Source organism: Aspergillus oryzae, chromosome 1, assembly GCF_000184455.2.
Source record: "Aspergillus oryzae RIB40 DNA, chromosome 1".
Lineage (NCBI taxonomy): Eukaryota > Fungi > Ascomycota > Eurotiomycetes > Eurotiales > Aspergillaceae > Aspergillus > Aspergillus oryzae.
In genome coordinates, this window is record NC_036435.1 from 2,850,907 (window position 1) to 2,874,881 (window position 23,975).

General features: G+C 46.5%; 10 protein-coding genes across 10 annotated transcripts; 6 read left to right on the top strand and 4 right to left on the bottom strand.

Moving 5' to 3' along the window:
- Nucleotides 1-1,544: 1,544 nt before the first annotated feature.
- On the top strand, nucleotides 1,545-2,311 carry AO090005001336 (uncharacterized protein; the record flags this gene model as incomplete). Its single annotated transcript, XM_023238023.1, has 3 exons — nucleotides 1,545-1,587; nucleotides 1,858-1,896; nucleotides 1,956-2,311. The coding sequence occupies 3 exons, from the start codon at nucleotides 1,545-1,547 to the stop codon at nucleotides 2,309-2,311; spliced, it is 438 nt and encodes a 145-aa protein (XP_023089319.1).
- A 1,531-nt stretch (nucleotides 2,312-3,842) lies between these two features.
- On the top strand, nucleotides 3,843-5,068 carry AO090005001334 (fungal specific transcription factor domain-containing protein; the record flags this gene model as incomplete). The annotated part of the gene is made up of 4 exons (XM_023238028.1): nucleotides 3,843-4,107; nucleotides 4,160-4,531; nucleotides 4,700-4,902; nucleotides 5,066-5,068. The coding sequence occupies 4 exons, from the start codon at nucleotides 3,843-3,845 to the stop codon at nucleotides 5,066-5,068; spliced, it is 843 nt and encodes a 280-aa protein (XP_023089318.1).
- A 172-nt stretch (nucleotides 5,069-5,240) lies between these two features.
- AO090005001333 (fungal specific transcription factor domain-containing protein) lies at nucleotides 5,241-5,858 on the top strand (the record flags this gene model as incomplete). The annotated part of the gene is made up of 1 exon (XM_023238034.1): nucleotides 5,241-5,858. The coding sequence occupies one exon, from the start codon at nucleotides 5,241-5,243 to the stop codon at nucleotides 5,856-5,858; it is 618 nt and encodes a 205-aa protein (XP_023089317.1).
- Nucleotides 5,859-5,972: 114 nt separating this feature from the next.
- On the bottom strand, nucleotides 5,973-7,309 carry AO090005001332 (arsenic resistance protein; the record flags this gene model as incomplete). Its single annotated transcript, XM_001818211.1, has 4 exons — nucleotides 5,973-6,623; nucleotides 6,693-6,779; nucleotides 6,830-6,972; nucleotides 7,030-7,309. The coding sequence occupies 4 exons, from the start codon at nucleotides 7,307-7,309 to the stop codon at nucleotides 5,973-5,975; spliced, it is 1,161 nt and encodes a 386-aa protein (XP_001818263.1).
- Nucleotides 7,310-7,724: 415 nt separating this feature from the next.
- Nucleotides 7,725-8,301, top strand: AO090005001331 (putative arsenate reductase (Arc2); the record flags this gene model as incomplete). Its single annotated transcript, XM_023238043.1, has 3 exons — nucleotides 7,725-7,880; nucleotides 7,935-8,049; nucleotides 8,105-8,301. The coding sequence occupies 3 exons, from the start codon at nucleotides 7,725-7,727 to the stop codon at nucleotides 8,299-8,301; spliced, it is 468 nt and encodes a 155-aa protein (XP_023089316.1).
- Nucleotides 8,302-14,306: 6,005 nt separating this feature from the next.
- AO090005001330 (uncharacterized protein) lies at nucleotides 14,307-15,029 on the top strand (the record flags this gene model as incomplete). The annotated part of the gene is made up of 1 exon (XM_023238049.1): nucleotides 14,307-15,029. The coding sequence occupies one exon, from the start codon at nucleotides 14,307-14,309 to the stop codon at nucleotides 15,027-15,029; it is 723 nt and encodes a 240-aa protein (XP_023089315.1).
- A 1,025-nt stretch (nucleotides 15,030-16,054) lies between these two features.
- On the top strand, nucleotides 16,055-18,979 carry AO090005001328 (uncharacterized protein; the record flags this gene model as incomplete). Its single annotated transcript, XM_023238057.1, has 3 exons — nucleotides 16,055-16,220; nucleotides 17,369-17,926; nucleotides 17,991-18,979. 3 exons carry the CDS (start codon nucleotides 16,055-16,057, stop codon nucleotides 18,977-18,979), a joined length of 1,713 nt encoding a protein of 570 aa, XP_023089314.1.
- A 691-nt stretch (nucleotides 18,980-19,670) lies between these two features.
- AO090005001327 (NADPH-dependent FMN reductase) lies at nucleotides 19,671-20,216 on the bottom strand (the record flags this gene model as incomplete). Its single annotated transcript, XM_001818207.3, has 1 exon — nucleotides 19,671-20,216. The coding sequence occupies one exon, from the start codon at nucleotides 20,214-20,216 to the stop codon at nucleotides 19,671-19,673; it is 546 nt and encodes a 181-aa protein (XP_001818259.3).
- A 517-nt stretch (nucleotides 20,217-20,733) lies between these two features.
- Nucleotides 20,734-21,540, bottom strand: AO090005001326 (uncharacterized protein; the record flags this gene model as incomplete). Its single annotated transcript, XM_023238065.1, has 1 exon — nucleotides 20,734-21,540. One exon carries the CDS (start codon nucleotides 21,538-21,540, stop codon nucleotides 20,734-20,736), a length of 807 nt encoding a protein of 268 aa, XP_023089313.1.
- A 100-nt stretch (nucleotides 21,541-21,640) lies between these two features.
- AO090005001325 (F-box protein) lies at nucleotides 21,641-22,329 on the bottom strand (the record flags this gene model as incomplete). The annotated part of the gene is made up of 3 exons (XM_023238071.1): nucleotides 21,641-21,829; nucleotides 21,915-22,015; nucleotides 22,140-22,329. 3 exons carry the CDS (start codon nucleotides 22,327-22,329, stop codon nucleotides 21,641-21,643), a joined length of 480 nt encoding a protein of 159 aa, XP_023089312.1.
- Between the last annotated feature and the right edge of the window lie 1,646 nt (nucleotides 22,330-23,975).

Sequence of the window (23,975 nt, forward strand, 5' to 3'; positions counted from 1 at the left end):
TCCTCGGAGGGGAGCTGTATGGGCGCAAACTGCACTGCTATCTGACCGGATGTACAAATATATGACAATTAATTGCACCACACGGCATAATACAACGGCTAGTCTACGTTACTAGCGCGTATGAATGATTATTCGGCCAGCTAATCTTTTGCCGATACTCTTGCCTCGGCGAACAAACATACCTGCCACACAATTTCAAGTTACAGTCTTTTATCCCAGTACTTGTTGATATAATAAGTCTAGCTAACTAATGTACTGGATCTCATACTGTCGTACCTCGGTTTCTCGTACTATTCCTGATGTTTGATTATATTTAATCCCACGTGTGACTACAATCGAGCCCTTAGCCTATTTTGAACTTTTACAACCTGGCACAATTTTAACCCAGACTATGATCCTACTTGGTAGGGTGTCAGGGGCTTGACATATTGGGCAGACCAAGGTACATCCAATAGTAAAGCCTATCATATGTTAGTTTTAGGCGTATGCGAGTAATCATGACCCGCGTACAGGAGGAACCTCAACCCTGCTAGATCCCCCACTAGAGAAGTAGATCGACTTAGTCCACGTCAAGCTATAGGTTAAAGGTATCCTAGTCCAATGGCAGGCAATGTCTTGATCCTGGCACGTTGAGGTGAGTAGGATTACGCATGGAGAACGTCTTGTTCCCGGGTTGTTAAGGTAAGTGGAGTATGTGAGATCTCAATCCCACTCGACCAAAACGCCAATGGCTTCGAGGGCGCGCTTTGAACACCTGATCCAGAACACCTGATCCCCAGCATGAAATGCCTGCTTCGTACTTGTTCTACATGTACCACACACTTCACCATGTACCGACTATATGTCATGGTACGAGGGCTAGAAACGGTCTAGAGTAGGTTCAATGACAGTGTGTGCTACCATAAAGGAAAAATATATTTTTGGTTTCGTTTTGAGATTCCTTTGTAGATGCAACACTAGATGGTAACTTTGACATGATGTCTAGACTTCATTACATAGGTATAAAGAGGTAGCTAATTTCAGCCTTGTGTCACGCTCCTCCAAGATGAATAGGGACATCTCAATTAGTGTAGTGAGTAAGGAACGTTCCAACTTAAGAACCTGTTGCAATCAGTGATTAGAGCCTTCACACTAGGATCTTCTGCATTCATGGAACGGTCCGATGATTACCTGAAGTAATAAAGGAGTCAAATTATTCCTCTACGCCGATGGTGCTATTAATGGTAGGATCTAGGTATCACTGACAGACATATGACATGCCATAGACGACAGGGTGACATCCAACCTCGTGTATTATAATTTATGACAACCAGCGTTACGACGTGATCTTATGTACAGCCACTGACAATAGAACACAGCATATACTCCATCTCCCGGTTATGCGTAAGTATCGAGAGGGGTATCTGTACCGGTTACTAGAGCTTGGTCGACATTGAAATCTAGTGAAATGGATGCATGTCAGCAGAATAGTGGCTTCTGAGTCTCGGTCAGGGTAGACAAGGGCGGTCGGCTGCCAAGTTTGTGTTCACCGGAAACCAATAAGCATGCGTGGTGGTTCGAAGATAGCTGTGGTTGTGCAAGTTAAGCGTATGAGGAGGCGGAGTTTAGTCCGGTTCACTATTTTACACTATCACTGTTGAGACTTACTCCTCCTATTGAGTAAGTCAAGTGGATTCGGATATCACCGAAATAGCCGGCTATATTTCTCGCTGAAGAGATGTAAGTAGAATGTAGGGTTGGGCACGAGTTATCAAATAGACACAGGGGGGAAATGCTATATAAGCTCTACACCTCTTCTAGCCTGTAGGGAATCTTCCATACACTTACCCAAGACCTATCATTACTAGAGCTCTACAGATTGCTACTATTACTACCAAATCAACCGATACATCCCCTGTAGGTCAGACAATTTCCCTCCCATTCATTTCCAACATTCTAACCTTACAGAACCATAGCCAGGCAAAGAACCATGAAACTCAATCTCGGACTCATCCTCATCATCCCCCAAGCCACCACAATTCTCTCAACCGCAACTCCTAGAGAAGAAGGTCCCGCAGATGTCGACGGCAAGTCGCCTCCAGCGAAAGACCTATTCGCTCCTGAGAGTTGCTGGACTAGATCACCTTATGGCTGCTCGGATAGCAGGTGGTGCTGGAAGCAATGTGGCCCGAATGGGGAATGGTGTTGGCTAGCTAAAAACTGGGGTAAGGGGGAATGGAAGTCCTGTTCTCAGGTCTCTGATTGTGTCCCCGGTAGCGACAATAGTGATTGTGGTCAGGGGAATTGCAAGGCATGTGGTTGCAGTTGTTGAAATGTCGGCATTGGATGTCGGTGTATGTTGTTGTACTTCGGTTCTGTATAAATGATGTGCCCAATTCTGGTCGTTTAGTGCGATTTTGGGGTAATTTAGGAACGTCATAGTGCGGAGCTGGGGCAATTGCTCAATGTTATAGTGTCAATCTTTGAATGGATTAGGTTATTGGAGTATGAAAGACCTATATTTACATGGTTGGTTGGCTCTAATAGTTCTGTTTGAAGCAATTCCGTGATACAGGCATTAGGTCGATGCACTGGAAATGGAAGCAAGCTGGTATGAGTCCTACTACTAATAACAGAAAGAAAAGCTCTACGACACTCTTGCTCAAGCACAATAATGATTAGCTGGTCTGTCAGTGCCGGAGAACTGTTCACCGTATGAATTCCCCGTGTGGTATCACAGGTCACGGGATTGGGGTAGCGACAGGTAATGAAACTATTCAGACTGGTGGTGCGTACGATGAAATGGCCATATACTGTAGCAGTAGTCCCCTCCTCTTGAAGCGTGTCAAGTTATTGTTGGTTTCCCTTTCCTTTCCGGGGTGTTTCTCTCCTTTGGACCTTTTAGCACATCCGTTGTGGCACGATACTTCCCATCGAGGTCTTGCACCCCTCCACCTTATACACCTGGTTGCTAGCAACTATGGCTATGTGGCCTGGGTGATGAGCTTCAGTATAAAGTCTGTTTTTGAATTACGAAGATGCTCGGGGTAGCTGAGTTATAGTGCCTGGTACTATTCGTAAAGTGCCATGGCATGTTCACAAGCAATATATATATTAGAAATTTCTACACACAAAAGAACTTTATTATCCAGCACCCATTTTCACAGCTCGAATAGTTATTAAACACCCGCAGAGTATAGATGTCCAAAAGTAGGCTGTAAGACAGATAGTTAACCCCTAGCTATGGATGATTAACTACAATTAGGGTTGTACTTAGTCACCCGGGAGCGCAAGCCCTTTTTCGGACGTCTCGGGAATCGGGATGTTTGCATTCTTGCGCATACTCGACGTTACCTCCAGCATGCTAAGCGGTCTTCATACCAGCCATACCAACAAACAGTTCGAGTTAGAATGCTATGGTTGTTAGATCTTATATCTCAGTGTAAAAGTTTCTTGTCCCTACAATGCCGAAATCCTCAACTTCTACATCAAGTCCGCATGAGTTGCGAGCAGTAAGTTGCCCTGCGGTGGTGCCTGTCTGTGCCATACAACTAACATGCAACAGTGTACAGAATGTCGAGTGAGAAAAAGTGTCGCCGGAGCAGAGAAGAGCTTCCTACTGACAATTACGCGCGAAATACTATAGAAACGTAAAAGCAAGGTAACCACCCCAAGTCAACTCGCTCGCTTGAATCTTCTGTTCACCCGCCCCGCAGTGCTCCGGGACGCCGCCCTGCTCATACTGTTCCCGAGCCAACAAACCATGCATCTTCGGTCGTCCATCGTTACGAACGCCATTGACGCGCAAGTAGGTGTTGTGTCATGGCCGGGAAAGATTATTTCTCTGACAACTATCTAGAAACATGGATCAAATAGAACGTCGCTGCGCCGGTTTGACAGCGCTTTTGCATCGGCTGAACCCGGATGTTGATATCGAGGACGCACTGAAGACGACGACTGTTCCACCAAGAGGTCTTCAGGCCGCAGCTTCTGATGGAGTGAGTTCCGCTTCGGTAGATGAGTTTGAATGGAGCGAATCTTCATTGGGGTCTCCTGGTGAGCTTCGAAGAGTGGGTCTGGATGGTATGGCATCTCTGCCCACAGGGAGCAAGGAAGCTGGCTATCTCGGTATGCTGCAAAGAATCCTGATGTACGAACGTGGATCTAATCATGATCATAGGAAGTAGCGCAGGTTCCAGTATCTTGAGAACTGTCCCAGGCCTGATCCCTGAGCATTCTGGTTTAGAGACCAATCGGCGGACACAGGTCTCCCGCGGAGACCTCAATCAAAGTCCGGATCTGCTGCTTTCAGCACATCTAGGTACCTCCGCCGTCCTTGATGGTCTAGTTAACGCATATTTCACATATTACAATACATCCTATCCGATCCTGCATGAGAGTACATTTCGACAACAATATCAGAATCGCCACAGACTGCAAGATCGGTCAAGTTGGCATCCCATATTCTACACTGTCCTGGCAATAGGGAATTGGATTCTCGGCGGCACATCTGGCTCCAGAGAGTGTCAATATTATTCCGCTGCACGATCGCGTATGTCAATGCATATGTTGGAGTCTGGAACTCTCCTCACGGTTCAAGCATTTCTCCTAATAGTCAGTTTCTATGATGACCTTCACGTCTAGTATACTGACAAAGATAAGGGAAACTATCTCCAAAAGCGGGATCGGCCGAATACTGGATACAATTTCATTGGAATAGCCTATCGTATGGCTCTTGGGTTGGGGCTTCATCGCGAGTCTTCAGCCGGAGCGAAGACTGATTCATTATTCCATGAGCGAAGAAGAGTTATCTGGTGGATCGTGTATTGCTTCGATATTGGGTTCGGCATTACTACTGGGAGACCTGTCATGGCCTCCGATAGTTTCATTGAGACTTGCCTGCCCCGCAATATAGACGATTCGGTAAGATGGAACGTTGTCCTAGTCCAAAGAAAGAGACATGGCTAACTGACTTGCAGGCCTGCGCGTTAACCTCGATACTCCCGACACCATCAGACCGACCGACAACATATTCCGCCATAATCGCACACGCACGGCTGGCTTCCATCGGAAACAACATCTATAGTAACGTGATATCTGCCCCGAAAGAGAACATTCTCGACTTAAAGATCTCTCGCTCCCTCGATCATCGACTCAAGGCCTGGAGGTTTTCTTTGCCTGTATATTTCAGCGCACAAGACGTGCCAGATTGGTTTCGAGGCCCGCGTGCCGTAGTCGGGTGGAAAGAACAGAACCTAAGAATGATGCTATGGTGGGGTAGCCAGCGCCTGTGCAGCATACTATCTGATGTCGAGGAAGCACGGAATATGTGTCATTATGTTGCGATTGAGACCATCCAAGACATCACGACATTCTGCTTGGACTACCGTGACAACATCCATGTCGGCCTGAGCTGGTACGCCACATACTTTCTGTTCCAGGCGACCATTGTTCTTAGCATCCATTACTTGAGACCGCCTCAACCGTTAGATATGGGTCCGGATTCAGCGAACCAGGAGCTGTGGGCTCTCTCTATATCAAGGGCACGCGACTGTCTTGCCCAGCTGGGCCAAAATAATGAGGCTGCAACGAGATGCTTAGCTGTTCTGGAAAGAATTAGAGATCAATCGGAGCGATCGCAACAGTCTTCCTTGACTCCATCGGCCACAAGGCCTAATGCGAGCGTTCACGCTGACCACACCCTGCTACACCCTGCTCCGGAAATAGAAGACACAATCCCGACAACGTTTGCCATCGATCCGGCCCTGCAGATTCTCTTCCAAGACACAGCGTGGAATAATGATATCTTCGAAGGTCTTCAGGGGTTCCCTATCACAGATGAGGCCGAAGCGTTTGACTACATGCCCCCAGACGCTTGACCGCCAATACTCTTCAACAACAGATCAGCTACATTAGGCATAGACTCGTGCTGGACACGATCACGGAAAATATAATATTAGGCTAAAGACATATCCTGATTTATAAAGTATTGATCAATCCTGCCAACCCAACCGATTCGCCACCAGTTTTACAGCATAAACCAGCCCCAACAGGACGGGAACCTCAATAAGTGGCCCAACGGTAGCAGCAAGAGCCTGATTACTATTCTCCCCAAAGGTGGCCACAGCAACAGCAATAGCCAACTCGAAATTATTACTAGCCGCCGTGAAGCTCTGCGTCGCCGCCAACCTGTAGCCAAAACCCATTTTATACGTGATGAAAAGCGTTGCGAAAAAGATAACCGCAAAATAAACAATAAGCGGTGCCGCAACACGGATCACGGAGACGATCTGATGCACCACCTGACGACCCTGAGAAGCGAAGAGGACTAGGATGGTGAATAGGAGTCCGATGAGGGATAACGGGCTGATCCATTTTAGGAATACTTGGTCGTACCATCGTGCGCTTGTTGTCCAGCGGAGGACAAAGCGTGTGAGGATTGCGGCGCCGAGGGGGATTCCGAGGAATACCGCGACGCTTTTGGCGGCGGTGCTGTATTCGAATGTGATGGTGTCGCCGCTTATGACGTCGATGAAGAATACGCCCATTGGGGCGAAGAGGACCATTTGGAGGAGGGAGTTGATGGCAACTAGGATCGCGCAGTATTCGTTGTCGCCTCCTGCGAGGCCTGTCCAGATTAAGACCTGGTTATTGTGAGCTTCGGTGATAGACCCTTAGACTATGACGGGGCAGGAGCTTGAGAATGAACCTACCATAGCAATACACCGTGCCAGTCCAACAAGAATCAGTCCTTGTCGTAGCTCCGGCTCGTCGGGTAAAAAGGCCCAAGCCAATGCCAGCTGATAACTTGTCAAAATCTGCACAAGCGGGATAATCTGGATAGACATACCATGAAAAAAGGAGCAATGATCCAATTAACAACTACACTGAAACCGATCTGGACCCAAATCCCCCTAGCCCGAAGGACATGATGCAAGCTCTCATACCTGACCTTGCATAGAATGGGATACATCATGACGAGCAGACCAACAGCTGTCGAAATGAGATCAGCAACCGGGGGTTCAATGAAACATCAACAGAAACACCCACCTATAGGAATTGACACTCCCACAAACTTTCCCTGTTGCAACGCAGGCCCAGTATTCGGGACGAAGTTTCCCAGAATTATGCCAATTGCCATAGCTAGAAAGATCCATACTGCGAGGAATCGGTCAAGGATCCCGAGGTTCTTGAAGGCTGATTGCTTTTCTTGAGGCTGGTCTGAGGATTCTGGATTCACTTGTTTCTCCACATCTGGTGTTGGTCCGGGGGACTCTGTGATGGGTTTAGGTGGGTATCTGAGATGGGTCTGGCCTTTTGCGCATGCCATCGTTGTTTCACTGTGTGTTAGGGTATGTCTTGGGAAGTGGTGTGAACCTGATAGAGGGGTTTTCTTGTAGTGTTCGCTGAACAGAAGCCCGGTTTCGTACTAGAGGGATAGAAAAACAGTACCTCCCTGCCAAATGTAAATTTTATACGGAAAGGCAAACTAAAGTCTTCTTCCTTAAACCCTATCCCTTGTACTAGATTTTGATATTCATGGCATGTCACTGGTCGATGCTGATTGGACAACGGCAAGTGGGGACATAAAAGTCAATGCAGCCAGTCAAAGGAAGCGAGTGACATACCCCGCCCTAACCCTATTTAGAGAGGGGTATCAACATGGATCCAACTACCAAGAGATCCTACAACAATATCTACATTCCACTATCATTCCCAGCAAGAATTAAGTATATCTCCCCAATATGTCTACAGACCAAGCTCCATGGCACGCAGCCTTTCCCGCCCCAAGAACCACGGCAGCCACACTACCCCGCCAAGAGCTATTACAATGGCTCAAGGAGGGTAAGCAACCCGGCAAGGACTTCGTCCTAGTAGACCTACGACGCGCAGATTACGAGGTATATCGACAAATAGGCCCTCTAGTACAAAGACAGGTTAACAAAGAAACATAGGGAGGCACCATCCGGGGATCCTTAAACCTCCCCGCTCAGAGTTTATATCCCACCATTCCTACCCTTTACAAGCTTCTAGCAGCGAGTAAAGTGGAGAGTGTTATTTGGTATTGCGGTACGTTATATTCTCTAAAGCCCTAGTAGTGAATAAGGATGTGTTATTGATTTAGACACAGGATCATCCGCAGGTCGTGGAACGCGGGCTGGCGGTTGGTTCGCGGATTATCTTCAGGATCAAGGGGAGACGACCCTGAAGAGCCTGGTCTTGGAAGGTGGGATTAAAGGTTGGGTAGCTGCAGGGCCGGAATATACGGACCTTATGGACGGATATGATGCATCGTTCTGGGCGAAGACGACTTCTGCATAGGTTGGATTTGACTGGAATGGTGGTGCCAATTATACCTGTTTCGTGTCTCTTGGTGATGGTGTAACGATGAATGGATTCTAGATGATATATACAATTGGTCGTATATACTTCCGCACCAAGTGCAGGATACATCGGAAGGAACCCCTCCGGCTTGTAGCATGAATTATAATACAGGAGGGACAGAAGGTAAGCTCAATGAATGGATGGACTGGGCCGTGGTGACTGGGGTTATAAGAGAGCTGGGAAGCTACTCTGTAGGGAGGGGTCGTCTGAAAGCGCTTTGCTAGCTGTTGTAGTGCTGCTTTTGGTGGCATGAAGAGTTTGTTAAGCACCCTTTCAGGAACTCTTTAGTATGTAGTGAATAAGGAATGTTTTATAGAGTTGACAAACTCATACAATAGAGCAAATGTTAAGCTATAGTAGCAGATCACTGCCCACTTCGGAAAGTTCGTAGCAACCTCACGTCAACAGTCTGTCCAGAAAGGAACCTTTGTTAGAGCTATGACATGCACTGATACTTAATGGCTTACAGTGGCATGGCGAGAGCTTCTGGACACGCTAAAGAGTCTACACCTGAACAGGCGCAATGATATTTCATGAGCCAATAGCAGCAGGTTTGCCATATATATTGCAGAAGGCGATTCTTAGGTGTTCAGATACTTTGGTCATCCCCCTTTAGCAAAATGACTTGCTCCCTTAACTTAACCTAACCTGGCCATTAGCCAGTCTAATACTGATATTTGTGGCTGAATTACTTGGCTTTTACTATAAATGAAAAATATATATTTAGTATCTTAATAGGTGCTGAGGCCTTAATAGTACTCTTGATTGGTACACTTCAATTATAGAACTGTCAACCAAAATTTTTATAGAGAAGGAAAAAAAGAAAACATTAACACTCACTGACCTGCCTTTTTACTTCTCTAATTTATAATCTTGGTGGCCGAACTTCAAAAATTCCAGGAACATGGCGGTTACGCTGAAAGGCCACTACTACACGCGGCACGAGTCTTACGTGCCAAGGAGCTATAAAGGCAAAGGCTTACCCAGGATGCCCACAGCTACGAGCGATTCAGGAATTTATGCTATACATTTTTTTTAGTATCGGTGGATACTAGGGAACATTCAAAGACCCAGATTTACGTACTAAATGGTAATTATACACCCAACAGTGGATAGGCCCCACACCTGTAAACGCCGAAATCCGACATGCTAAACCCTGAACCCTGGACCCTCAAACATGAACACTGCATTGCATCAGGTAAACCTCTGACACGAAAGCATTATAAATTTTGCTGCCTATAATCAGAGTGATCTATCAAGTTATAACCTTCTGGAGACTAAGACAAATTATGCATATAACGTATACAATGTATTAGAGCTTAGATTCGTTGAGAGGAATACCCTAGTGAAGAATGTCGGACTTCTAGGGGCCAGCACAATAAGCAGATATTGAAATTGACACCACAACCTCTACTAGCCCAATTGACGAACTATGTACTATAATAATACCATAAAGATCACAAAGAAAGTTACCAGCCGCCATTCTTGAGACTATAATAGCAGAGAACCTATCTCTTGCACCCGTCATTAATGGATACCCACGACCAAAGCGTTATTACGAAATCACAACTGTCCACACAACCTGAGAAAGCCAATTGGAGAACTCTCTCATTGGTCATCGTAATGCTCCCATGAACCAAAGTGCTGACGATCAATTCCTTGCCTTCTTGATCAAGGGCTTTCAACACATAAGTTGATTGGAATCGAGTAACCTCCAAGGTAGTATGCCTATGTTGTATCCCGTTAGGCCAGGTTGCTGTCCTTGCATGACTCCCTTCCTCCAAACTGAACAGATAGTGCCCCGGTACCAAACAGCTTACCACCAAAGATTGACAATTCTGAAAATGAATCACTGCTTCCCTAGAGGACTCCGAAGCATTATTTCGTGGTTGGCATATGATTGCAAGTAGGGAATTATCTGAAATCTCTTCCTCACTGTTGTACCCATCAATTCCGGTCGACTTTCCTGAGAATGTCGGATGCTTTTCGCGCCGAGAAGCATACAACTCATTCATACCGAATTTTAATTTCCCACATAAAAGTCTCCTTAGACCAGACCTCAGAAGACTTGGTTGCCAAACATCAAGGACTGGGGATGTCCTCCTATCGTGAAATTGCTGGATTTGAAGAATTGTCCTGGGAAGTACACGTGTGGCTTGAAAAGTCTTAGGACGAGGCGGGTGTGCAACATAGAATATCTCTGGATAGGCTACCCTGATCATTGTCAATGCATTGAATCAATCACTTGCCACCGCGGGATGTGGAAGCTTTACTTTCTATCAATCATAGTCCCTTCCATGTCGCCTGAATTCAACCGTAGCGTATGGGGCTTATCGAACGCGCTGATTTAAAAAGTGCACTGCAGGGATGTGGTAGATGTTAACGGTACTGTCGAATTCATGTGTGATTATAAGTTTATATCACTACTGGCGAAACATAGAGTATCATGCCTCACAGCATACGCACTTCACTCTACGATAAAACAGTTGCCTAACGCGTAATACTACATGGGTGCGCTGGGTAACAATCCAGGCAATATCCCGTACTTATCCCGATCCCGTACCTACGCTGCTCCACTGGTGAATCCACAATAAAGAGGGAAAAGAGACAAAAGGTCGAAACTGGAACTTAATACCCACGCACCCACACATCTTGGCTGGATATCCTAGGGCTTGGCATATGTCGGGTCGGAGGTCCGACTTTCCCGACTGTACGGCGATGGATATGCGGCCGTGGACCAGCCACCAGGCACAATGGAAAGGCAAGGCCATGAATATAGTAGTAAAATGGAACTAATGATGAAAGATGGACTACGAAGCAAAGGCAAGGTGTACAAATGCCTTTTGGGGATCGCCCTGCTGGGGTATTGTAGGTTATATGCACTCCCTCATTTGCTACCTCTTAAATTGTACTTCTTGCGAGAGGGCCCAAGTTCTCCTTCAAATGCTATGGTTAGAGCTTATAGATTGGGTACGGGTGTTTTATTGGCCGTGGCTGACGTTGTTTCCTTTACTTCTGCTCGCGTGTTAAATAGAGGGCCTCAAGAAGTTGGTTGAGCTCCCGAGGTTTGTTTTTGATGTTGTCCATAGACTATGAACGGATTGTCTTTGGCCAGACGACTAGTCTTTACTATAGTGATGATTAGTTGTCTACTGATTTTATATGTGGCAGGCTGTCTTATTGTATTATATAGGTACTCTAACATGATCTCTAGCCGCTCCTAGTATCTGTTCCCTTTTTGTATCCATTGAGTAGTCCACTATCCTACAGCTGGGAACAAAGAGCACGGCATGAAGGGGATCTGGTTATGTTCGAATAACCTTTGTATCGAGATAGAGAAGATCAACGAGGGAGACCTCCAATACTATTCTAACCTCCCCAAGGTGTCCTCGGGTGCAGCGATGTTTGTTATAGTAAAATCGACTTGAAATTTTCTGTGTGTGCACTGTGTTATTGAAAATTGTTGAACTTCCCATAATCATACAATGGACGGCTATGTTCTTCTATATACCCTCTGTAAGTTTAACACAGAATGCGTCAACACAAACGCCAGAATCATACCCAAAGCTACACTGATAACCACGCGCAGGGTCCGCGAATGAGTTTTAAGCGTGACCCTTCTGTAGTCGGTGGGGGTTGAAATAGTTATATATGAGGCTGCTACTTGTGTGCAACTCATTTGGTAGGCTGAGAAGAATCATCTCGACGAGTTTGTCTTTTCAGCACATGTCATCATCGTTCTCAGTTGTATCACTTTGCATACAGTCCCCTCGCTATTTCTCAGACTATATATATAGAAATGATATACTGATTTCTGGTAATTAAGCCCTTTTAGCCAATGCGTATAGAATATATAGCTTAGGATTGAGCTAAATAAGCACATACGACCATAGGGTGTGGAGAACAGGGCTTCCCGTCCGCTCAGCCGTACTTAAGCCACACGCCGGGAGGTTAGTAGTTGGGTGGGTGACCACCAGCGAATCCCTCCTGTTGTATGTATTTTTAATTTGTTCACTACGCGTAGCCAGCTCCTCTAAATTTCAACTCTTTTGGGAACGAATACAAAGCTGCCTTTTAGAGTTGTTCTGGCGGTCATGGTTGTCAGAAATTAGGGCTGCCTCAGCAGTTCTGACTAATCCGAAACTATATATAATTAATCCTGACTTAGTTAGAGCTTTGGTTTTTGAGTATGTCAATACTATAGAGATAGAGAGTTTCCTGAAAAGTCTAATTTCTGACCCAGTCAGAGCTAACACCCCGCTAGCTTTGTAAACGTGGACGTATCTCTGTAAGGCTAACTCATCACGCAGGTCAGGCGAGCCAACCGTCGATTAAAGAGGAAAGAGTAAATGTCAGCCTAGACATTTCGTAAGCCGGATCCTTCTAAAATATGATATACTGACCCACTTTCTTGGTTTGCTGTTCATCATATCTTCGTGCTCTTATGGAACAAGCACCTCTTCCCCACCTTTCAATACTACCGCCATGGACAAGTTATCAAAAGCCACATATCCACTCCTAGACAGAATCTTCAACAAGAGGGATAGCTCGAGGCGCTTGTATGGCCTGGGATGTGAGAAACATAAGCGTACGTACAAGGCTCGTGCAGACGCTAGTGATTTGGAATTCAAACTTCAGATATATACTAACGGCGTAAAAGCTAGAAAGAGATGTCGGAAATGCAGCAATCTGCCATCTTACAGTCAACCTGACGCAGCATATCATTTGTGTCCAGAACAGTGTGATGGGTTTTATAGTATAAATGATTCTAATAATGACTGTCAGTTGTGTGGACTCCTGGCCAAAGTTATCCGTCATTATCACGGCGATTCTTCGATTCATATGCAATTCAGAATAGAGGCGAGAAATGGGTATCCTTTGATCATCACGGGATTAAACTACACTGATGGTCCTAAACGTATCGAAGTTTTCAAAGACATTGGTTCGTTCCTTTCCTCATCATCTCCCGTACACTAGTCACACAAATACTATCCACAGATAATGGAAGCCCACCATGGCCTAGAGTGCCATTCATTGGCGGTGGTAGTGTGATTATGGACCACTCCGACGATCAAGGCGTCTATGACTTTATTCTAGAGTGTTTATCTAATTGTATAACTACTCATGAACACTGTGATGCACGTAATCCAGTCTCGCTCCCCAGTCGCCTACTGGAGGTTAGTGATCAAAATCATACTTGCAGACTTGCCGAGCCTGCAAAGGATCAACTAGGGACGTATATGACGCTAAGCTACTGTTAGGGTAATGGGAACCCGTTAAAGCTTACCAGAGGCCTTTACAATTCGTTCAAAAATGGGATATCCTGGATTGATCTTCCGCAGCTTTTTCGAGATGCTATCCGAATAACAAACCGTCTCGGGGTGTCTTATCTTTGGATCGATTCTCTTTGCATTGTCCAGGATGATCGAAAGGATTAGGAGATTTAGTCAGATAAGATGGCTAGTATTTATCAGAACGCGCATATTACCATTGTTGCTGCTTCTGCCCCAGATCAAGAAACACCTATCCTCGGAGCACGAGGGCAGCAGATGAAGAAAGCAGAGGTTGAATTGACAGAAGAGGATGGTTCAAAGTCATACCTCTTCTCGCGCTGTATCTCAGACGAACCACTCCGGGGTCTAAGGGGTCTAAGTGTGATCAGGGTCAAAAACTTTCAATCGAGAGACTGGTCACAGACCATATATAATCGAGGATGGACGTTCCAAGAGGACCTCCTTTCGAGGCGTACAATTCACTACCTACCCAACAGGGTAGTATGGGAGTGTTGGATGTCTCATTGTGATGAGCGTCAGTTGCCTCGTGATCCAAGCCATCGAAAAGAACGCTACAAAATGCCTAATCCTTCGCAAGAGTTATGGCCAGAGTTGGTTACAGCTTACACGGTACGGAATTTAACACACACGTCAGATACATTACCAGCCATGTCAGGTATTACACATATGGTATCTGAAGGGACCTGTGATGAGTATCTGGCTGGCCTCTGGCGAAGCTCATTTGTCGTCCATTTAGCATGGTACGTTTGTGGTTATATACAGAGTGGATCAATAGAGGACCTGGCTAGCCCGTGCAGTCCATGCAACGAGTACATAGCACCTACGTGGTCCTGGGCCTCCACCGCAATGAAGGATACGGTCGAGATGCATGGAAAGTCCGAAGATGCCAGGACCCTGACCGTTCTGATCGATGCAAAGGTGGATGTGAAAGGGGGAAATAAGTTTGGCGAAGTATCAGGCGGCTTTATACAGCTCCGTGGGCCTGTTTGTGAAATGCAGCTTTACTACGATGATGTATGGTACCGTGTCCAACCTAGACCTTTAAAAGAAGGGGAGGTCAACGAGACATATCAGATAAGAATCTTTCCTGATACGAGACTATGTGCTGGAGATGGACTCTTGGAGACAGGCGAGGTGGTACCCACGATATGCCGCAAATACGCAGATCTTCAGACCGAAGACTTCGGACTAGGCGACAATGCATATCATGCAATATATATGATTGCTTTGTGGAGGACCCGTACTCATGTCGCTGGTATTGTCATTGGACGATCTCCTCGAGTCCCAGGCGCTTATGAACGGCTGGGGATGGTTAATGGTCGGCTGAAGATTGAAAAGGGGTTCGTGGACTCCACGATTACAATTGTTTAGTATTAGACTTATCTTTGGTTCACATATTTCGTCTTTCCGAAGTACTACATATTATGCCATGCAAGTAGCATTGGTCAGTTGTGCATAGTAACGACGTGGTATGTGCGTAGGTCTACCTGGCAGAGTATTTATGGAGTACAAGTATATTGAACTCCTCAAACGTTAAGGCTAGAGATCTACGGTTTAATTGTCCCAGTATTCAGCTATTTATAGTTGGAGTGAGGAGTTTCTATTGACAATGTAGAATATAGTCTGTTATCGCTCTTTCCCATCCTCCTTTCATTTCGTAAGGTGTTGTCTTCATACTAGCCTTGTTCATATACCTTTCCGTCTATATTATGCATGGGGCGAAAGTTATCTAGATACATTTACACTTTCAATTGAAGTTTTAGTGCAATGTCTTAAGGGAATCCCGGAATTGGAGGATGTCAAGCTCATGTTCGGTTTTACTCAGAACACCAGGGGCCGTTACTTTGGTGAAGAGGCGAGCGAGATCAACACGGCCACTGAGCTGAAAAGAATCGTAGCCCATGCGTTGGGTCGACCAGAAGAGAAGCGCCAGTTACAGACGGCTGAACGTTTCTTCCGCGCCAACTTTCACTAGCCTATTGATAATGAATTATCATCTGGATGAAAAGGATTATATTATCTACCCACTGTAATAGTTAAAACATCTAATTGTCAACTAGTCAGTTACCACTTCCCAGACCTAGAGCATTTATTCTATATCTAGGCACTGTGGCTCTTGAAATTAACTACTAACCACGCCAACTTTAGGTACCATAACCCTGGGCTTAGGGCTTAATCTCAGGATATCTACATCACCACCACCACCACTACTACTACTAAATTGAGAGAGTGTACTCCGCTCTATATATCTTTGCTACTGCTAGCATTATATTATGTAACACGATAAGGTTTCGGCAAGAAAATGCTCGGTTTATTTAGTCAGAGCCATTCAATCCCCGTTCCTTCATAGAATACGAACTTTCTCCGCACCATCCATCCCCAGCCACACTTCTACCATGAACCACAACGAGATTCTTGCCCTCGAGCACAAAACCTGGGATGCCCTCTGCATCTCAGGGTCGACTCTCATCCCCCTACTCTCAGATGATTGCATCATGGTCTTTCCAGGCGGCATGAAACTATCCAAGGAATCTCACCCGACTCTCAGCTCCATCTTGGCGAGTGAGGAGTTCGTCCCATGGAGCTCGTATACTATACTCGAGAGCGAGACGCGAACCCTCGACGGGAGTGCACAGTCTGCGTTAATCTGCTATAAGGTTTCAGCCCGGCGAGTGAGCGACCGGGACTCGCAGAGCTTTGATGCGCTGTGTTCGAGCGTGTGGCGCAAGATAGGCCCCGAGCAGTGGGAGATGGTGTTCCATCAACAGACTCCGTTGTAAGTGTCTTATATGTAGTATTATCAGTGGAAAGGTACTAAGTGCGTTGGGTATAGTTAGTTTCTTTTCTAGTTAGTGTGGAATGACTCTCTGGCGATCCGACTAGGCAGGTAGCCATCTGTTAGCTGTCTTTATTCTGTACTTTGATTCATTGTTTCTAATCGGATCTACTTACCATGTATGTCATGCCCCTCTCCTGTCTACTGTTTTTAATTGTAGCCTGCACATACAGACCACATGTGAGCAATTGCATATTCTGCACGTTTGTAGGGTACCCTTCGGCGGAGATACAGCTCAGAGACGATTCCATGAAGGAAACATCCAAGGCTTCCGGTATCGATAAAGACTATAGCTACGGTAGGGTCAAGCTAGGGGATATAGTGTCCTAGAGGGTACTGTCGCTGTAAGAACGACTTTTCGTATGGGTGCGAGGGTCTCTTTCTTAAGCAACCAGAGACTACTATTTCCGAAAGTCCTACTTCTCTCTAACCATTGCAGGCTTAGTTGCCATGTTGATCAACGTGTACACGGCGGCAGACTGGTACTAGTCTATTATGGCTCTACTTAGACTAATCGCCAGTGGATACTATCAGCTACGATCGAATCCAACCCACTTCGGTAAAGTAGCCCTGAACTGGGATATTTGATTGGACCCGAGACATGGTTCGGGGGAGACCGAAGGCCCCGTTGCCAAGCCGCGTGGTCCGAAAGTGTTAACCGCATAACAGCAGTGTTCTTGTAAATAGAGCGACGCTGCCTAGATAGCTGACTAGTTTTTTTCTTTCATTGACTATCCTACAGCTCCGCTGGTCTCTTGTGCTGAAAACCCGTGAGTGAAACTCCGTGGATTTTGTATTTTCGTGCCCCCCCCCCAAAGACTCGGTCTACACAGATATCTTTTGTGTCTAATTACTGATACGACCATGGCTTCAGAGAAGTCACTGACTCATGACGTCGAGGAAAACAGATTGCAACCAGCCACTCAGTTCAAACCTTGGCGACAACGATTTCGATCCCATCTTGTGATTGTCTCACTCTTTCTCTGTCTGTTTCTGGCTGCACTCGACACCACTATAGTTGCACCCGCATTGCCAGTCATAGCTAGCCATCTCAATGCGACAACATCGGAATATACCTGGGTTGGCAGCGCCTATACCCTGGCGAGTACTTCGACAACTCCACTATGGGCCAAGATATCAGACATCTGGGGCCGCAGAGTGATTTTAATGGTTGCCAATGTGTTTTTTCTATGTGGGAGCCTTGTCTGTGCCCTTAGTAGAACCCCTCTCATGCTGATCGGAGGACGAGTGTTACAAGGAGTGGGTAGTGGGGGAATCATTGTGATGGTGACGATAATAGTTGCGGATTTATTTCCCATTCGCGAAAGGGCGAAATATTATGCATTGACGGGGATAGTGTGGGCTATCTCCAGTGGTGTCGGTCCTATCTTAGGGGGAGTATTCACGCAAACAATTGGCTGGCGATGGTGCTGTGAGTTGCGTTACCAACCTCGTGAGATGCTATTTTGCTAATGCATTACCTGATTGCACCGCAGTTTATATTAATCTACCGTTCGATGGCATCTCGCTGATTATTCTGTTCTTCTTCCTACATCTAGAGCCAGTAACCACAGCTGTTTCCACCCTCCGCTCATTTGACTGGATTGGCTCCGTTCTGGTAGTTGGGGGTACTGTCTGCTTTCTATATGGACTCGAATCAGGGAGCGGCAACGAACATAGCTGGGACTCAGCATTTACCCTGGGCCTACTCATTGGAGGAATTTTGATTCTACTCATATGGGGATATTATGAGTGGGCCATCGCCAAGTGCCCTGTCATCCCCCTCCGCCTTCTGATCAGTCGATCAACGGTCCCTTGCCTTCTTACTGCCTTTTTCCACAGTTTCACTTTCATCTCCTTCAGCTACTTCAACCCGCTCTACTTTCAGACAGTTCTTGGCGTCAGTCCCATCCAGTCCGGCCTTTACTTATTTGCCCTGGTGCTACCCTTGTCGGCCATGACGCTTGGCAGTGGACTATTCGTGCAACGCACAGGCAAATACCGCCCAGTGATCTGGATTGGATGCCCCCTCATGACGGTTGGAACGGGCCTGTTCATTGATTTTGGACCCCGTCTAGTGTTATGGAAAATTGTGGCCTACCAGTTGATTGCTGGGATTGGCGCTGGTCCACTATTCCAGGCACCGATGATCGCCTTTCAAAATGCGTTGAAGCCGGAGAACGTGGCTGCCGGGAATGCTGCCTTCGCATTTCTGAAGAATCTAGCAACGTCTCTATCGCTGGTTATCGGGGGTGTGGTGGCGCAAAGTGGAACAGGCGAGTTTCGTTTGGTGGACTCAAATGCAGAGACTGAGAAAGACGGGGGAGGAACGGTCGACCACACTGCATTTGTCGCTGGTTTGAGCCATATGTGGATCTTTTATACGGCCCTTTGTGGTGTCATGACGATTGCCTCTCTTACCATCCAGAAGCGTAGGTTAGGTGATGAGCATGGCGATGAAGAGATAGTTCCAGATGTAAATTAACAGTCGCCGGGGGGTTGCACGGGGATATATGATTTAGGGCCTATCTATTAATATACTAAGTTTGAATATTAAGTAAGAATTCGAGCTATTCATTGAACTTGATGCCTACAGCCTAGGCTCCGTATTATGATCTACCCTTGAACATTCCACTTATGAGGAAAGGATTCGGAGATGACCAGTTGTTGGCAGTTGCAGAGGTTGTAGTGGCTGGTAATACTCACAGGCTTCTATATACAACAAGGGATGTCTAAATGTACATATCATCAGTATCCTACATGGATACAGCTGCATTTAACTTCGCGTCTTTCACCCTCTTCTCTTCCCGCTCACTGTAGCGATCCCCAAAAAGGTCCATATGAGGTTTCATCAAGATCGTGTACTTGACAAACTCTTCCATGCAATCCACCAAACGGTCCCGGTTACCACTGGGCATAAGCCTCTGGTCTCCCGGTTGACCTTCATCCGGGAATTGGGTATATGCCTTCGGGATCGAGGACTGGTTTGGGATGGTAAACATCCGCATCCAGCGACCGAGAATGCGCAAGGAATTAACCGCATTGAATGATTGCGACCCGCCGCAAACTTGGGCAATAGCCAGTGTTCGACCCTGTGTTGGGCGGATGCTCCCGGTACTGAGTGGGATCCAGTCTATCTGGTTCTTGAAGACTGCGGTCTGACGCCGGAACACGAGTTAATATAAGTGGAAATGATGCTTCGTTGGATTAAGCGGAGTTGGGGAAGGGATACTGACAAGGTTGCCGTGTTGTTCAGGTGAGACCCAAATATGTCCATCGCTCCACTGGCTGAGGCCACGGAGTTCCTGTACCTTGGGGTGACCGTGGTCGACGTCGTTCTTCACTGGGAGTCCCTCCGGGTCGAAAACGCGGACATCGCAACCGAGTCGAAAGAGGATGCGACATGCTTCAAATGCCACAAGCCGTGAATATGATCTTTGGCGTAGACTCCCGTACAGTACCAGGACCTTGAGCCTCTGGTTCGTATTCTTTAGGTTATTCTCGGCCATTTTCAAGGCAGTCGTCAGTTCCAGGTCGCTGACCCAGTCTTCTTCCGCTGTGTTGCTCAGAATGAATGGGCGATGCTTTTGCCGAACAGCAGGGTCATCTTCACTCTCTGGTAAAGCTAGAGACTGAGGTGTACGAATTGATAAAGCTTCTCGATAATGGAGTTTTCCAAGTGTATCCGTGGTTCTAAACGGTTCAACAACAGGCTGCGCCATTGTTGTATATCTGATGTGTGGTAGTCGAGGTTGCCGGGGACAAGTCGTCAAACCGGTTTTGGATGCTAATGCTATACTGAAACGAGGTCGCATTGAGAAGCTTATGGCATTCATAAGGGAAAGAATGAAAGAAAATAACTCGAATCATAAATTTATAAAAAAGGAACATCGCAAATGCCAAGACTTCTGAGGGCATGTCACTGGTCAAACATGATTGGTTGTTGGAGGGCAAGACGGGAAATGCACGGACTTTCATAATGACTTGTATGCCCTAGTCTCTAGGTATCATGGATGCAAAGGTTATAGATATCTGGGGTCATTCCGGAGCTAGGAGAGTGTTATGCATACATATCAACGCCATTGGTATTCTATTTACTTGTGATATATAGTCATAATGATATCTGGAAGGTGGCACCCTACATTGAATATGTCACATCAACATAAAACCGCCCTCCGATTTACAAGACAGGTTTCTTGTGATATGATGCAAAATAAAACTACCTTGATTCAATGCCAGTCAATCGGATTCTGAAGACCACTCCTCTTCTCGTTCCCACAGTGGGGCATCTTCATCATCAGGATCGTCCACATCCTCGGCATGCGGTATGCACTCCGTAATTCCCTGGATCTCTATGAGGCTGGATAGACCACTATTTTTCCATGCCACCAGCGAATCAATCTGAGCATCATGCATCTCGCTTGCACCATTCTCATACCCCCGAATGAGCAGATACTCCAGGTTCGGCGGCAAGCAATCAACCAGACTGAAGCTCTCTTTCTTTGCTAGGTTGACACCCTGAGCATAATACATCAGAATGTGAATCCCAAGACTCAATCGTTTCAATGCGCGAAACTCCAATAGTGATCCGCTCTGCTCCCATAATGAGTCCGGTGGCGTCCCTGTCCAAACATGCTCCGCATCACGTCGACCACCCCATTCCTCAAAACGTTCATCCAATTCCTCATATTCCACCACCTCCCAGCTGAATTCAGTAACATGACACTCCGCATCCACATCCAATATTTCCAAGGTCTCTCTGTGCGGCAAGATCGTGAAGAAAAACGTCTTTGGATTGAATTTCGAATAGCTTCCGCCTGGTACGTCCCTCCCCCCGATAGAGTACTGGAACTCCTTCAGAACCTTGCATGAGTATACGACATTGGCGAGGTAATACGTATCCAGCGATGAATGATGAATGGCGAATCGACTAATGGTAGATGATCTGGGCTCCAGCCTCGCCGCCCCGTTCTCATCCTCTTCTAAAATATCTGTGCCGATCATCTCTATAGATGGCAAACGATGAATAAGTTGCATAACTCCCATGAAGTCCATTGACCTATAGAAACGTTCATCATCAAGGTCTCTATTAATCACGTAGACGTCTCGCAGATTCTGCAAGAATGGCATATCGTTTGGCATGAAATTAACCTGACGAAGCAGCCTTTCCAGAGGGTAGTTGACTGATTCGAAATCGTGGCTTTGATCGGGCAAGTAAAAGCCAGTATAGTTGAAGAACGGCGGGGGCGTTGCCAATGACTCTAGTTCTGGTGAAACCGAGATAAAGAGCGCAGTCAAGGCCTGGGAGATGTAGACGCCTCGGCTCCCAGTAGGACTACATGAAATGTCAGCATGTTATACAACAAATTCTCAATATAGGATGGCGTATTACAAGTATGGAGGCCATGGACGTTCCTCACCGGCCTCTGTTTGCATAACCATGTTGAGAATGCGACCTGTCTCTGAACCTGTGAATCCTGCTTTACATATCGCGGCGCGAAGCAGCTGCTTTTCCTGGTCGCTAAGGTCCCGTAGCGAGTTTGTTCGCTCTGTGTAGTCTTCATAGCACGTGGGACCTTTGCTGCATTCGAGATGACGCACGTACCGGCCTAAGCGGGGCCGTTTGAGAATTTCCATAAGCATACCAAATGCTTTATTCAAGCTCTTGTCTTTGCTGTCGATGCGCAGTCGCCGGTACTTCTTGCGCATGGGCATGTCGCACAGGGCGTGCAGTGAGCGGCATTGTATGGAGAGCGCGGCAACATCGCGGTGAGCATGCAAGAATGACAGGATTCGATGCTGAATCTCAATTGGCAGATCAGTAAATAGAACCATTGTTTTGTACTAAGCCAGGATCGTCGGATCATGATAGAAGGACGAAAAGCGGAGTCTACGTATTCTTTCAAGTGGGGCTTTCTTTAGTGGTTGTTTTAGCGTATTCTATAGGCAGCGCAATGTTGCCTGCTTGCCTTACAGAGTTAGGGCTGCTCAGATCACGGCGCTTATCTTATCGGGCCGATCTAACCCTAGAGCCATTACGCCCAGGCCATTCCTCTACATTAAACGATTCTCCGTTGTAGCACATGATAAGTGGGAGGTGTATAGATGTGCTTGTACTAAGCTATATTTTTGTTTGCTAAAATATCCAGCGGTCTCGTGATAGCGTTGCTGGAGTGCGACGTCAAGGGTAAATAGTCAGTGTTCTTAAATGCAGGGTATATACTATACAACTAGTGTACGAGGACGATACAGTATACTATAAGGTTTATCAACTGCCTATCCATCATTCTTATTCAAAATCTGTAGATGTCCGAATAAACCGCCGCAATCGGCGACCCACAAACGACTACTTTGCATCTCGCCCGGGCCATGACGCTGCCGTTGCCGTTTGTGGCGTGCTATTGCTTCATCTACTCCACTTCCGGGCCGCCACGCCTAGCCCAAACCGCCGATATGCCGATAATTATGGCGGTGTCTCAAATGTCAATTCATTTTATCTATGACATTCTTCTTTATCGGTGAAGTTCCTTACATCAACCCCACGATGCGCGCGTTTTTCGATACTATCACAAACACGAGCGCCGGCCAGGATAAGTTTCTAAAAGTTGTCCAAAACGTTATTCGACTATTACTGTCCCTATCTCTGTCATGGAAATACAAATGTAGACTTCAGTGGCTTGACAAATCATTTTTCATGCGGCTTCGTGCGGAGATTGGAATCGCGGTCAAGCTTACTCGCATCTATTCTGTGCCAGGACATTTACAACAGCTGGCGGATGCGATCTGCTGTAAAAGCGAGCCAGCTCTTCTCCGGATTTTGAGAGTTGCTAAAGCGCTTGGATATACGGCTTTTGCAATAGGAGATCTTGTCAACTATGTGAGTTGAGAAATATGCTCTCTCCCTTTATAGAACCAGAATCTTCATCGTCCTGAGAAAAAGCTGAGCAGAGAAATGGCCTTAGCTCTCCACCATTGCATTTACGATCCCAGCGAAGTGGAAACCCAAAATAACACGGGCATCTGTGCATGCCCTTCTCCTTGCTACCATCTGTCAATTCTTAATGGCGGTCATGTCTTCGACAAAGAATATCAAGTTTACATATCAGCGCACTAGCCGAGGCCTTAAACTATATGGGATTCCTCGGTTCAACATAGCCAAGCAACAGGAACTACGAACCGGTGAGTCCTCTCTGACGTTCTTTTCATGTAACCTCTTTGTAGTGTCGCAGAGTTTCACTAACGGTGTTCATGCGCTCAATACAGTCCTTCCTCTTCTAAGCGCAACCTGTGACATGGTGTCTGCCGTCGCCGGCGCCGGCTACAAAGAGGTCAACGACGCGACTCTGGGGATCCTCGGGTCCTTGAGTGGCGGATCCGGATTGACTCTCATTGTGGCTAAATAAGAGGATACGGATTACACCGACATCATTGAAGATTGTCGTGTATCCGTCTACATCACATGACGTTACGAAGCCTTTGAT